At 48.5% G+C, this 15,623-nt stretch overlaps 1 protein-coding gene across 2 annotated transcripts in view; it reads right to left on the minus strand.

Moving 5' to 3' along the window:
- Window positions 1–15,614, minus strand: part of LOC309851329 (uncharacterized protein) — a 27,398-nt gene extending 11,784 nt beyond the window's left edge. For both annotated transcript variants that reach the window (XM_082706459.1, XM_082706458.1), the window contains exons 1-2: window positions 5,419–15,614; window positions 3,047–3,118 (exon numbers count right to left, since the gene is read on the minus strand). In XM_082706459.1, coding sequence (XP_082562585.1) covers window positions 3,047–3,118; window positions 5,419–15,476 — 10,130 coding nt within the window. In that variant the 5' untranslated portion in view covers window positions 15,477–15,614. The remainder of the gene's footprint in view (window positions 1–3,046; window positions 3,119–5,418) is intronic.
- Window positions 15,615–15,623: the final 9 nt, after the last annotated feature.

A 15,623-nucleotide genomic window follows, 5' to 3' on the forward strand; every position in this document is an offset into this window, starting at 1 on the left:
AGCTCAAGGACACAGGAATAGTTCCACAAACAGTCCCTTACTAGAAATGCCCTGGAGTGACCCACAGGGTGGTTAGTTGGGATCAGGTGGGAAGAGCAGGGGCAGCACATCAACCCCTCATCCTTCCTCCCTGGACCAGGCGACAAAGGGTATCTTCTTCCAGCTAGGAGCAATTGGTGTCAGGAAGAGGTCAGGGTCCCAGAACCCTGGAGGAAGGGAATGCCCTCTCTGACTCACCACTAGAATGACCTCCCACCTCCTCTTCCTTAATTCTTAGGGGAATCCTTCACAAGGATTCCTTCACAAGCCCCCGCAGCTCGTTTTCAGCTCTTCCCTAGTGCCAGAAAATAGAAGCGGTAGAATCTCAACTACAAAATAAATTGCACTCAGGAATGACCACACAGTGTGAGAAAGCCATCTATTAAGGACAGAAAATAAAAACAAACAAGAGTTCAAAGCCAATGAATCCAAGTTAACAGGGAAAGCCCAGGAGAATTTTAGAATGGCATAATTAATATCCTCAGACAGATGTAAACAGCACATCTATTAAAAAAGAACCAACTCAAGATTATATGAATGAAAAGGGTTATCATTAATAAAAAACTCAGTCTATGAGCAGCAGAAATAGCAGTTGAATAATAAAATTAGAAAACAGAGATTTCTGGATGGCTAATGATTTTTTATCAGCACTTGAAATTTTATCTATTTATTATATTTACATATTTGTTTTTATATTATGTATTTGTAAACCCCTCAAGAACTGGGATATTTGGTCGATTTTGTTCTTAAGCCTCTATCCCAGGCATGTAAAACAGTTCTTGGCACATAGTAGATGCTCATAAATATTTGTTGAATGAACTCAGAAAATGACAGGTATCAATCTGCAAACATACTATACTTTATTTAAAACAAATTATCCATTTGTTATCACTTATGAGGATAAGTACAACTTTACAGCATAATAAATGTCTTTCTCCAACCCCACTCCTTAATTTGTGACTCAATCTCAATCTTTCAAAATAAGAACCTTTTGAGAATTTCTTAAAAGCTATGAACCTTTTCCCTAAAAAACTGCACTTTCTGGAATATGTCCAAAGGTGTGCACATGATTTCAATTTGTGGATCATCCCTTTAGGGTACAGATCTGTGAGGAGAATGGGTTGAATTTGGAGGGCCAAACTTGGATGGTTGATAAAATGATATATCGTATATTTGTCATAAATATCTCAAAATGTCATTTATTCTCACCACTACCTTGAAGTTATAATAGTTATTAGGCCTACCACTATATCTTGTTATTTAATGTGTTAACAGATTAGTGATCCACAGTTAGGAACCTCCGCCTTACAAGGTACAACCCTCAAGCTGAATTAGAAATCTGCAAATCTTACGAGATTCATGTTCTAGTAATTAATTACCAAATACATGCTTTTTAAAAATTAATTTTTAAATTTTTACTTATTTTTTAAAAATACATTATATATATATATACATGGCTCAAAATTCCAGAGGTATATAGTCCACAATTCAAAGTTTTTCTGCTATTCCTGTCCCTTAGCCTACCCATCCTCTTGCTCCACTCCCTACAGAAAACTAATGTTATTTGTTTATGGTGCTGAATTACTTTCAGTTTTCTTACAAGTTTGGGAAATAAAATCTCCAAGCCAGACACTATCATAGGAAAACATAAACTATACATAGTATTTAAGAAATTCATAAAATAAGAAAAAATTGCTTGGTTCTAGCACATCTCTCTTACTAATAAGATAGCAGACTAAGGGTGGGGGATTTACTTTAGGGGAATCATAATCCCTATTTTTAAATTACTATGACTACTATGTCTTTTATCACTAATTCAGTAGTCATTTTTAACTTATCTACTCAAGTTGAACTACTGATACGACACACAAGCTGTAATGAAGAATTTCAGTTAATTGCTTTGCTTGTAATATTTTTTCCAAAATCATTTGTATCCACATTGACTTTTTCTACAAATCGATTAAAAAAAGATAACAAGAAATTGGAAAAGGACAGAAAATTCAGACACGAAATACAAATGTTCAGTAAACAAAGAGATATAGTAAATTTACAAGTAATCAGAAAACTTAACTCATCAGATCAGCCAAGAAGTGGAGAATATCCAGTGGTGGAGGAGCGTGAGGATGTGAACCCTGTCATGGTCTATGGGTTGGAGTGTAAGTCGGCACAATTTTTTTGAGGGCCATTAAAATTGTACATCTACATTGTCTTCATACCAATGATCCCATTTCTAGATTTGTATTCTACAGAAATCTCCACCCATGTACACAGAGATGCATGGATGAGGCAGTTCATGGCAGCAATGCAAGTGACAAGAAAACTGGACACAGTCTAAACATCCATCAGTAGGGGAAATTATTAAATTGTAATACATTCGTAGTATGGAATATTACGCAGGAATTCACACGAATGGGGTAACCCCCTATGTACTAGAAGAAAGGAAATCTAAGACCTACCATGAAGAAAAAGAATCGAGTTATAGGATGTTACTGTTTATGTAAAAGGAAGGAAGGAAGGAGTGACTGGAGGAAGGAAGGGAGGGTTGAAGGAAAGGAGAGAGAGAGAAGGAAGGAAGGAAAGGAAAGGAAAGGAAAAGAAGGCACACAACAAACCTGTTTTGCTGTCTATAAATATGTATGTAGACAAATACATGGAAATGTCTGGAAGGATATATACTAAATCCAGACTAGTGGCTATTTTGGCGGTGGGAGATCAAAACACAAGGAGGATGTTCACTGTATTTATTCTTTCATTTTTATCTATTGAGAATGTAATCATGTATTCCTTGTCTAATGAAAAATAAGTTTAGATTGGCTCTAATTTTAAAGAGAGCCTGCCAAATTTAATTTTTAAGATAAATATAGAATTGGAATCAAGAGAGGTTGATTTGGGATAAGGAGGGGGAAATACCTTTCCTCAGAGCTACTGACTTCAAAATTCTGGACCAAGAAGGATCTTAGAACGCAGTTAAGTTTTTTTGTATTGTATTTAGAGAGAATATACTCACAGTTTCTCAGCCCATCGATATGCCTTCCATATATTTTCATCAATGTAAGAAATAGAATTTCCTTGGAAATTTCTGTGAAGAAACACAGTTCAGATCCTTGAATAGGTAGGAAAAGAATGAACAGAATAAGTAAAAGAAGCACTGGCAACTTTGTGGGGAATATTCACATGCAAAAAACACCAGCTTTGTAATTTCCACAGCTATCAGCATCCCACTTCGCACAATTAATAGAGATGATGTGAGGCCGCTGGCACAAACAAGGCATTTCCCTAGAACCTGAACTTCCTATGTGTCCAATTTCTTGGACGGATAATGCCAGTTAATGACTTTGAATATAAGTATTTTTTCCCCAAATCACTTATGTGTCTAAAATAGCTCCTTCTGTAAATCAGTGAGAAAATAATAATTCAACAGAAACATGGCAAAAGTGTATCATTATCAGCAAACAGAGGTAAAGAAATCCTAAGTCAGGCAACACCAAAGCTTTGGCTCAGTGTAGTCTGTTGAAACCTCTCCAGCTGTTAGAAGGATAAGGGAAGTTAGAAATTAGAGGAACTAATACAGAGAGGTTTCTTAGAGATACTGCATAGGGAAAGGCAACAAACCATTGAGCAAGGAATAAAAAGTATTACCTTGTTAGGGGAAACTGCAAAGGAACGGAATAGAGAGGAAGGACACACACCAAAATAAGGTAACTGGAGTTATCGTACGGGTGGTAGGGAGGCTGGGGTGGGATTTTCACATTTTATCCTATCCGCTTATATCATTAAAAACAAAACCAAAAACAACAGTGAGAGTGTATCCAAGAATTGCATGTGTTAAAAAGAAGCTATGAAACGCCTGAGACTCAGTTTCAACCACTAATTCTATGTATGACTTTGAATCTTTACCTTTAGCTTTGTCTTCTTTCCTCAGCAACAACTTAGCTATTCAGTTTATATACACATTTTTTTTTTCAGGGAAGTCAGAAATAAGGCAAATGTTTTGATGATACCCATCTGCCCATCTGCCTGGTGGCCATTTCCAGCCTACTAGAAGCCTTCTGGTTGCTTTATGTTCCCTGATAAAAATGTTTAAAGCTGAACTTATCTCCCTCAAACTGGCTCTCCTTCCCAACTGCTGTTTCCACCTGTTCTACTGACATCACTCTGCTCATCCAGGACCGAAACTTCGAGAGTCATATTTCATTTTTCTCTTTCCTGGACACACCCTTCCCGCTATTCTCATCAGTTACTCAGTCTTCTCACTTTTTCCTTTGCGGTGCTCTCAGGGTTTTCTTTCTACTCCTATCACAGCCACTCTCATCCAGCTCCTTGTCACTTTCTTCTGGGCTTTTGCTAGAGCATTCTATCTGGTCTCCCTAGATCAAGATTTCCTCTCTAGATCATTCTACATAGGGAATCAAAAACAACCTTCTTTTTATATTATGTATCTCTTACTAGAACATTTTCCTGGCTCTCTATATTTCAGAGTAACTTTCAAACCCCTGTAACTGATGGTCAAGGGTTTTCATAAGCTATCTTTCACTGCTTCCTAATTTTTAATTCCTGATCATTCTTGCAGCCATGACTTTATCTAGACTATACTTCCTATTTTTGCTCTATTTAACAAATCATAGCCACTCTTTAAGTCTCAGCTAAAGTTTTAGTTTATCCATGCAGCTTTCCCTCACTTCCATACTCCATTGATTACAGATTCTGGTGAAATACAGCACCTATGATCTGTACTTAATCATAGGTCACCTCCTTCCTATGCCCATTTCCTTTCTTCCCACCTATCATTTCATGTTCTAAAGACAATGTCATACTTGAATGGCTCCCACAGTACTGAGTCCTGGGCTGGGCTCAAAATAAGTTCTGTATATAGAAGGCCAGGGACAAGATGAGTTTTGAACATAACTGAGGAGTCAAATAATAATAGCTAACACTCATATATATGCTAGGCACCAATATAAGTGTTTTATATATATATATTCATCTAAATCTCAAAATAACCCCACAAGGTGTTAACGCTAATAATACCCATTTTACAGGAAAGGAAACTGAGTCAAAAGCTCTGAAATGACAGACCTCGCCTCAAGCAGTCTAGTTCCAGAATTTTACTCTTAACGGGACAGTAGAGGTTAAGGAATGAAATGATGGGGATAAAAAACTGGATAAGAAGAAAGAATAAGGACAACTGCAAGTAAAAGATTGGAGAAGGGGGAATGATAGCAAACAGCAAAATGAAGACAAGGGATAGTTGACAAAGAAAAGGTAAAAACAGAAAGTCAGCATGAATAGGGAAGATGAGGAAGGCCCAGGAAGACCTTGAAGAAAAGGCTGCCATATCAAGCATAAGGCAGAGAACAAATGAGAAAAGGCAATTCTTACAAGATGGTGAAGGTGCCATTGTAGGTGTTGGGCTCTGGCACAGGCACTCTGCGGAGCCTCTGCTTTGGGCTGAAACCAGTACATGACAGCGTCTCATCTTTGCAGGTACAGAGCTCACATATGTTGATGTTCATGGTAGCATTCTCTTCTGGTGGCTCAGTTAAAGCTGTGCGTGCCTTTTCTGGGGTGTATTTTACAAAATGCACCAGTGAATGCTGGGTCGTTGGAGGAAAAACTGTCTCAGATGACTCTGGTTGTGGACTTTCAGTAATTTCCAGGTCCATAGGTAGAATCGTGGTTTCAGTCAGGTTTGGGTGTTGACTCTGAACATGTTCTGGATGTGCAAGTGTCACCTCATGGTCCTTTGGAGGAGGTGTTGTAGTCTTCTTTGTGGTTGTAGAATATTCAGCCTCTGTAGTAGGTTCTGGAGTAATGGTAGGCCCCAAGTCCTCACGATGAAATGTAACCCTGGGTGACACTGGATGCTGACCTTGATCCTTACTTGGAGTTGGAGTTGTCACCTCCTCATGGAATGGATATTGTATTACAATCTCCTTAGGTAGCTCTGGAGGCTGAGTTGGGGTCTCTTGCATGGTTGGAGAAGGTTCAACCTCCATATTGGATCCTGCGGTTACAGTAATTTCCAGGTCCATTGGTGGAACTGTGACCTCAGTCAGGTTTGGATGTTGACTCTGAACCTGTTCTGGATGTGCAAGTGTCACCTCAAGGTCCTTTGGAGAAGGTGTAGTCTTCTTCATGTTTGTAGAATGTTCAGCCTCTATAATAGGTTCTGGAGTAATGGTAAGCACCAAGTCCTCATGATGAAATGTGATGCTGGCTGAAACTGGATGCTGAGCTTGATCCTTACTTGGAGTTGGAGCTGTTGCTTCCTGATGGAATGGATATTGAACTACAATCTCCTTAGGCAGCTCTGGAGGCTGAGTTGGGGTCTCTTGCATGGTTGGAGAAGTTTCAGTCTCTGTCGTACGTTCTGTAGTTATGGTAAGACCCAGGTCCAAAGGTTTAACTGTGACTTTATTTAAGGTTGGATGCTGAACCCGAACCTGCTCTGACTGTGGATATGTCACCTCAAGGTCCTTTGGAGGAGTTGTAGTTTGCTGCTGCTGCATTGTTGTAGACTGTTTAACCTCTGTAGTAGATTCTGGAGTTATGGTAATCTCCAGGTCCAAAGGTTGAACTGTCACATTTGATGACCACAGATGCTTAGCTTGATCCTGACGTGGTGTTGGAACCACTGCCTCTTGATACATGGGAGGTTGAGATACAAGTTCTTTAGGTGGCTCTGGAGGCTGATCTGGGGTCTCACGAATGGCTGAAGAAAGTTCAACCTCTGTAGTAGATTCTGGAGTTGCAGTGAGTTCCAGGTCCAAAGGTTTAACTGTGACTTTATTTAAGGTTGGACGGTGAGACTGAACCTGCTCTGAATGTGCAAATGTCACCTCAAGGTCTTTTGGAGGAGCTGTAGTCTTTTTCAAGGTTGTAGAATGTTGAACCTCTGTAGTGGGTTCTGGACTTACAGTAAGTTCCAGGTCCAAAGGTTGAACTGTTACATTGGGTGATGATGGATGCTGAGCTTGATCCTGACCTGGTGTTGGAACAGTCTCCTCCTGATATACTGGAGATTGAGCTACGACAACCTCCTTAGGTTTCTCTGGAGGCTGAACTGGGATCTCCTGCATAGGTACAGAAAGTTCAGTCTCCTTAGTGAATTCTGGAGTTATGGTAAGCCCCAGGTCCAAAGGTTGAACTGTGACTTCAGTCAAAGTTGGATGCTGAGCCTGAATCTGCTCTAGGTGTGCGAATGTCACTTCGAGGTCCTTTGGGGGAGCTGTAGTTTTCTTCGTGGTTGGAGAATGCTCAACCTTTGTAGTGGGTTCTGGAGTTACGGTAAGCTCCAGGTCCAAAGGTTGAAATGTTACGTTGGGTAATAATAGATGTTGAGTTTGATCTTGGCCTTGAGTTGGAACTGTCACCTCCTGATATGCGGGAGGCTGACCTACAACCTCCTTAGGCAGCTCTGAAGGCTGATCTGGGGTCTCCTGCATGGTTGGAGGTTCAACCTCTGTAGTGGGTTCTGGAGTTACAGTAAGCTCCAGGTCTAAAGGTTGAACAGTGACTTCAGTCAAATTTGGTTGCTGAGCCTGAACATGCTCTGGATGTGGAATTGTCACCGCGGGGTCCTCTGGAAGAGTTAGAGTCTGCTGCAGGGCCGTAGAATGCTCAGCCTCCGTAGTAGGTTCTGGAGTTATAGTAAGCTCCAGGTCAACAGGTTTAACAGTGGCACTGGGCAAGTGTGAATACTGAGCTTGATCTTGTCCTGGAGGTGGAACTATCACCTCCTTATGGACTGGAGGTTGTGCTACAACCTCCTTAGGTGGTTCTGGAGGGTGAGCTGGAGCCTCCTGCTGGTTTGGAGAAGGTTCTATCTCCTTAAGGGGCTCTAGAGGTAGAGATGGGGCTTCTTGCAGGACTTGAGAGGATTCCACCTTCTCAGGAGACTGTGGAAGCTGAGAATGGGTCTCTTGAGAGACTGGAAAAGGTTCCACTTTGTCAGGAAGTTCTAAAGGCTGAGCTGGGGCTTCCTGCTGGACTGGAGATGGTTCTACGTTCTCAGGAGGCTCCGGAGGCTGAGCTGGAGCCTCTGGCTGTGTGGGAGAATGTTCCACCTCCTTAGGGGGTTTAGGAGATATAGCTGGAGCCGGCAGGGGGACAGGGGCCTGAGCTGGGGCTTCCTGCTGGGTTGAAGAAGATTCTGCCTCATTAGGGGGCTCTGAAGGCTGAGCTGGGGTTTCCTGCTGGACTGGAGGTGGTTCTACTTTCTCAGGGGGCTCTGGAGGCTGGGCTGGGGCCTCTGGCCGTGTGGGAGAAGGTTCCACTTCCTTAGGGGGCTCAGGAGATATAGCTGGGACTTGCAGGGGGACAGGGACCTCAGCTGGGGCCTCCTGCTGGGTTGAAGAAGACTCTGCCTCATTAGGGGTCTCTGAAGGCTGAGCTGGGGTTTCCTGCTGGACTGGAGATAGTTCTACCTTCTCAGGGGGCTCTGGAGGCTGAGCTGGGGCCTCTGGCCGTGTGGGAGAAGGTTCCACTTCCCTAGGGGGCTCAGGAGATATAGCTGGGGCTTGCAGGGGGACAGGGGCCTGAGTTGGGGCCTCCTGCTGGGTTGAAGAAGACTCTGCCTCATTAGGGGGCTCTGAAGGCTGAGCTGCGGCCTCCGGCTGTGTGGGAGAAGGTTCCACTTCCCTAGGGGGCTCAGGAGATATAGCTGGGGCTTGCAGGGGGACAGGGGCCTGAGCTGGGGCCTCCTGCTGGGTTGAAGAAGACTCTGCCTCATTAGGGGGCTCTGGAGGCTGAGCTAGGGCCTCCGGCCGTGTGGGAGAAGGTTCCACTTCCTTAGGGGGCTCAGGAGATATAGCTGGGGCTTGCAGGGGGACAGGGGCCTGAGTTGGGGCCTCCTGCTGGGTTGAAGAAGATTCTGCCTCATTAGGGGTCTCTGAAGGCTGAGCTGGGGTTTCCTGCTGGACTGGAGATAGTTCTACCTTCTCAGGGGGCTCTGGAGGCTGAGCTGGGGCCTCTGGCTGTGTGGGAGAAGGTTCCACTTCCTTAGGGGGCTCAGGAGTTATAGCTGGGGCCTGTGGGGTGACAGGGGACTGAGCTGGGGCCTCCTGCTGAGTTGGAGAAGATTCTGCCTCATTAGGGGGCTCTGAAGGCTGAGCTGCGGCCTCCGGCTGTGTGGGAGAAGGTTCTACCTCGTTAGGGGGTTCAGGAGATATAGCAGGGGCCTGTGGGGGGACAAGGGATTGAGCTGGGCCTTCCGGCTGTGTGGGAGAAGGTTCTACCTCCTTAGGGGGCTCAGGAGATATAGCTGGGGCCTGCGGGGGGACAGGGGACTGAGCTGGGGCCCCCTGCTGGGTTGGAGAAGATTCTGCCTCATTAGGGGGCTCTGAAGGCTGAACTGGGGGCTCCAGCTGTGTGGGAGAAGTTTCTATCTCCTTAGGGGGCTCAGGAGATATAGCTGGGGCCTGAAGGGGGACAGGGGACTGAGCTGGGGCCTCCTGCTGGGTTGGAGAATATTCTACCTCCTTAGGGGGCTGAGATATAGCTGGGGCCTGTTGGTGAACTGGAGACTGAGCTAGGGCCTCCTGCTGGGTTGAAGATTCTGCTTCATTAGGGGGCTCCAAAGGCTGAGCTGAGACTTCCTGCTGGGCTGGAGATGTTTCTACCTTCTCAGGGAGTTTGGGAGGCTGAGCTGGGGCCTCCAGTTGCGTGGGAGGAGGTTCTACCTCATTAGGGGGCTCAGGGGCTACAGTTTGGGCCTGCTGGGGGACAGGAGACTGAGCTGGGGCCTCCAGTTGGGTTGCAGGTTTGACTTCCTTGGGGGGCTTTGGAGGATGAGCTGAGACTGCATGTTCATTTGCAGATGGTTCAGTCTCCTTAAGGGTCTGTGATGGCTCAGCTGGGACCTCCCATTGGCTTGAAGCAGGTTCCACCTCCTTAGGAGGGTCTGGAGTCTGAGCTATGACCTCTTGTTGGCCTGGAGGAGATTCATCTTTGGGGATCTCCGGAGACTGGAAAAGAGGCTTGGACTGGGTTGGAGAAAATTCAACCTGCTCAGGGGGAACTGGAGCCTTAGCCGGGAACTCCTGCTGCACTAGAGAATGCTCAGCCTTAGTTGGCACTGGAGTTATGGAAATCTCCAGATCTGTAGGTTTAACTGTGATATTGGTCAACAGTGGATACTGAGCTTTACCGGGACCTAAAGGTGAGAATGTCACCTCATGATGTACTGGAGGCTGAGATGCAACATCTGTAGAGGACTCTGGAGGCGGAGCTAGGTTCTCATGCTGAACTGGAGAAGGCCCAATCCCCTCATTGGGGTTTGGATGATGACCTGGGACAGCATGCTGGACTGGAGAAGGTTCTACACCCACAACACGCATGTGAGACAGAGGTGAGCTCCACTGCTGGATTGGAGGAGCTCCAATTTCCTCAGGAAGACCTTCAGGCTGGGTTGGACCTCGCTGCTGGACCGGAGAAGGTTCAACCTCACCAGAAGGCTCTGGATACTGAGCTGCAGCTTCCTGCTGAATTGGGGATAGTTCATTTTCCTCAGGAAGATCTTCAGGCTGAGTTGGGACTCCCTGTTGGATTGGAGAAGGTTCAACATTTCCAGGAGGGGCTGGATGCTGATCTTGGGCCTCTGACTGGACTGAAGAAGGTTCCAACTGCCCAGGGAACACTGCAGACTGAGCTGGGGCCTCTTGTTGGGGTAAAGAAGTTTCAACCTCATTGGTGGACTCTGGAGTTATGGTAAGTGCCAGATCCACAGGTTTAACAGTGACATGGGGCAACAGCAGAACCTGAGCTTGACTCTGACCTAGAGGAGAAACTGTTACCACATGATGCTCTGGAGAGTGAGCTGGGACCTCCTGCTGGGTTGGGGAAGGTTCAACCTCACCAGAAGGCTCTGGATGCTGAGCTGCAGCTTCCTGCTGGGTGGCAGAAGGGTAAACCTCCTCCGAAGTCTGTAGATGCTGACTTGGGACCTCCTGATATGTTGCATAAGGTTTAACCTCCCCAAGGGGATTTGGATGCTGAACTGTGGCCTCTGACTGGGCCAGAGAAGATTGAATCCCTTCAAGAGACTCTGGGTACTGATTTGGGGTCTCTTGTTGGGTTGAAGAAGGCTCTCTCTCCTCTGGGACCTGAGGGTGCTGAGCTTCGGCCTCCTGCTGGGTTGGAGAAGGTGCAACCTCCTCAGGGGTCTGTGGATGCTGACCTTGGATCTCCCCCTGGGCTGAAGATTCACCCTTCTCAGGGGTCTGTGGAAACTGAGCTGGAGCCTCCTCCTGGGATGAAGATGGTTCTCTCTCTCCCTGAGTCTCTGGAGGTTGGGCTGGGACCTCCTCCTGGGTTGAAGATGGTTTGCCTCCTTCAGGGGCCTGTGATTGCTGAGCTGGGGCCTCCTGCTGGGTTGTGGGAGGTTTAACTTCTCCAGGATACTCCAGATGCTGAACTGGGGTCTCCTGCTGTGCTGGAAGTTTCTCCTGTATTGTAGGTTCTGGGGAATCAGTTGGAGTCTCCTGCTCAACTGGCAAATGTCCAGCTTCCTCAGGGGACTGTGGAGGCAGAGTTGGGGCTTCATGCTGGGCTGCAAAAGGTTCCACATCAAGGGGCACAGAGGGCTGAGCTGCAGCCTCATGCTGAACTGGCAGAGTTTCCACCTCTGGAGTGGGTTCTGGTGTTATGGTGACCTGCACATCTGCAGGTTTAACACTGGGAATGTTTAAATGTTGAACATGATGGTGACCTAGAGGCGAAACTGTCACCCACTGATGCCCTAAAGGTTGAGCTAGGTGCTCCTGCTGGGTTGGAGCAGGTTCCACCTCCCCAGAAGGCAGCTCTGGAGGCTGAGCTGGTTGTTCTTGTAGGGTTGCTGAAGGTTCTATCTCTCCTGGAGACTGAGCTGGGGTCTCCTGCTGGATTGAAGATTCTGCCTTATCAGGAAGTTCTGCAGGCTGAGCTGAGGCCTCCTCCTGGGCTGAAGAAGAAGAAGGTTCAGCTTCTCCAAAAGTCTCTGGAAGCGGAACTGGGGGCTCCTGCTGAGTTGCAGGTTTTACCTCCTCAGGATGCTCTGTAGGCTGAGCTGGGGTCTCCTGCTGAGCTGGGGAATGTTCTGCCTCTTCAGGATTCTCTGAGGAATGAGTTGGGATCTCCTGATGAGCTGGGAAGTGTTCTGCCTCTTCAGGATTCTCTGAGGAATGAGTTGGGATCTCCTGCTGAGCTGGGGAATGTTCTGCCTCTTCAGGATTCTCTGAGGAATGAGTTGGGATCTCCTGCTGAGCTGGGAAATGTTCTGCCTCTTCAGGATTCTCTGAGGAATGAGTTGGGGTCTCCTGCTGAGCTGGAAAGTGTTCTGCCTCTTCAGGATTCTCTGAGGAATGAGTTGGGGTCTCCTGCTGAGCTGGGGAATGTTCTGCCTCTTCAGGATTCTCTGAGGAATGAGTTGGGATCTCCTGCTGAGCTGGGAAATGTTCTGCCTCTTCAGGATTCTCTGAGGAATGAGTTGGGATCTCCTGCTGAGCTGGGGAGTGTTCTGCCTCTTCAGGATTCTCTGAGGAATGAGTTGGGATCTCCTGCTGAGCTGGGGAGTGTTCTGCCTCTTCAGGATTCTCTGAGGAATGAGTTGGGATCTCCTGCTGAGCTGGGGAGTGTTCTGCCTCTTCAGGATTCTCTGAGGAATGAGTTGGGATCTCCTGCTGAGCTGGGGAGTGTTCTGCCTCTTCAGGATTCTCTGAGGAATGAGTTGGGATCTCCTGCTGAGCTGGGAAATGTTCTGCCTCTTCAGGATTTTCTGAGGAATGAGCTGGAGTCTCCTGCTGAGTCAGAGAATGTTCAAATTCCCCACTAGGCTCAGAAAGGGGAGCTGGTTGTTCCTGTACGCTTGAAGGCTTAGCTTCCTCGGGAGGCTCTGAAGGCTGAGCTGGGGTCTCCTGCTGAGTTAGAAAAGGTTCAGTCCCCCCAGGAGACTCAGAAGGCTGAGCTGGTTGCTCCTGCTCACCTGAAGGCTCACCTTCCTCTGGAGGCTTAGCTGAGGTCTCTTGCTGGATTGAAGGAGGTTCTGCTTCCTCAGTATGCTCAAGAGACTGAGGTGGGATCTCCTGCTGGGCTGTAGAAGAATCAACCTCCTTAGCTGGCTCTGGAGTTATAGTAAGTGCCAGATCCACAGGTTTATAAGTAACACTGGCAAACTTGAAATAGCTTGGATGGTGGCTTATAGGTTGACGTAGCATCTCATCATTTACAGGAGTTTGAGGTAGGTACTCCATAGGAAACTCTGGAACTAGAGTTGGGGCCTCTGGCTGCACTGGGGTGGGCCCAGCCTCCTTCAGGTGCTCTACAGACTGAACTGGGATCTCCAGCTGGACTGGGGTGGGCCCAGTCTCCTCAGGGTGCTCTGCTGGCTGAGCTGAGGCCTCTGGCTGGACTGGGGTGGACCCAACCTCCTCGGGGGCCTCTACAGGCTGAGCCGGGGTCTCTGGCTGGACTGGGGTGGACCCAGCCTCCTCAGGGTGCTCCGTGGGCTGAACTGGGGTCTCCAGCTGGGCTGGGGTGGGCCCAGACTCCTCAGGGAGCTCTGCTGGCTGAGCTAAGTCCTCTGACTGCACTGGGGTGGGCTCAGCCTCCTCAGGGAGCTCTACAGTATGAGCCGGGGTCTCTGGCTGGACTGGGGTGGGCCCAGCCTCCTCGGGGAGCTCTATAGGCTGAGCAGGATTCTGAGGCTGGACTGGGGTGGGCCCAGCCTCCTCAGGGCGCTCTACAGGCTGAGCCAGGGCTTCTGGCTGGACTGGGGTGGGCACAGCCTCCTCGGGGAGCTCTACAGGCTGAGCCACGGCTTCTGGCTGGACTGGGGTGGGCACAGCCTCCTCGGGGAGCTCTACAGGCTGAGCCATGGCTTCTGGCTGGACTGGGGTGGGCACAGCTTCCTCGGGGAGCTCTACAGGCTGAGCCACAGCTTCTGGCTGGGCTGTGGTGGGCCCAGCCTCCTCAGGACTCTCTGCAGGCTGAACTGGGGTCTCCGGCTGGACTGGGGTGGGCTCAGCCTCCTCAGGGCTCTCTGTTGGCTGAACCAGGCCCTCCTGCTGGACTGGGGTGGGCACAGCCTCCTCGGGAAGCTCTACAGGCTGAGCAGGGATCTCTGGCTGGACTGGGGTGGGCTCAGCCTCTTCAGGGCGCTCTGCTGGCTGAGCAGGGGCCTCTGGTTGGATTGGAGATGGCTCAGCCTCCTCCGTGTGTTCTGGAGGCTGAGTTACAGTTATGGTAAGTGCCAGATCCACAGGCTTAACAGTCACGTTGTGGAGGTTTGGCCGCTGGGCTTCATTCTGACTGAGAGACGGCACATCTACCTCATGTGCTATCGGTTGCGGTACCACCTCCTTAGATATCTCTAGAGGTTGACCTGGGGCCTCCTGAGGGGTCAAAGGTTCTACTTCCTCAGGGGCCTCTGTAGGTTGAGCTGAGGCTTCCTGATGGACTGAAGAAGGTTCGACTTCTTCAGTTGTGCTTGAAGGCTCAGCTGGGGCCTCCTGTGGGTTTACAGAACTTCCACCTTCCTTAAGGAACTCCGGAGGCGAAGATAGAGGCTGCCGCTGATCTGAAGAGGTTTCTGTCTCTTCAGGGGGCTCTGGATGCTGGGCCTGGGCCTCCACCTGAGGCAAAATAGATTCAGCCTCCTCAGGGAACTGTAGATGATTTTGGGTCTCCTGCAGGAGCGGGGGAATTTCAGCCTCCTCAGGGAGATTTGGAGGTTGTTCTGGTCGCCCCGGGAAATCCACTGGTAGGTTCTCCCCAGGATATAGGATATCCATACTGGAATCTGAATCATCCTGCAGCTGTTCTAAGAGCTCTTTATTTGCAAGTTGGTTGGGAGTTCCAACAATGACTTTGGCAAGCCTTCGATGCTGAACAAGATCTTCCTCCAGGTTTGGGGGTGAAACAATAAACTGTGTTGGCTTTGAACTCTGAATATCCAGAGGTGGAACAAGTATTTCAAATGATTGGTGATCTTCAGCCTGATCCAAACCTACAACTTTAATCTTACTTTTGAGTCCAAGAGGCAGAGCTATGGTCTGATTCTGATCCCAACCTGGCCTTGGAGCCACCTCCGGGAGCCTTTCATGCTGGGTTAGCTTGTCATTCAGATCCTGATCTGCCTCTGGGGGCAGCTCGCCAACTGAATCCGTGTCCGGGAACGGAACCAAAGTCTCAGTCAATTCCTTAGGCGGGGCCAACATCTGGACTGGAGCAGAGGACCCCAAGTATTTAAAGCCCCCCGGCTCCGCGGGGGGTGTAAGTGCCCGGGGCGATTCGGGCGGGAGTTCAGAGGAGTGCGAAGACCAGGGCTCGGCGGGCCCTAGGAAGTCGGAGGTCAACTGGGCAGGGTCCAGGGCCCACTCCGGAGGCTGAGCTGCCTGGACCAGCAGCCACAGTGGTTGCCACGTGAGGAGGAGCAGTGGGGCCCAGAGGCGCAGCCGGGACATGACATGCGGAGGCTCTGGGGCGCAGCGACCCAGGCCAGTGGGGCGCAGGCGCCGCGCCGGAGCGGAGCCGAACCGTTATGGCAGCCCCGTGATGCGCACACAGTTAGCAACTGCGCGCCCCTCCCCCGCCTACGTCCCACCCTTTGT

Source organism: Mustela nivalis, assembly GCF_964662115.1.
Source record: "Mustela nivalis genome assembly, chromosome: 17".
Taxonomy (NCBI): domain Eukaryota; kingdom Metazoa; phylum Chordata; class Mammalia; order Carnivora; family Mustelidae; genus Mustela; species Mustela nivalis.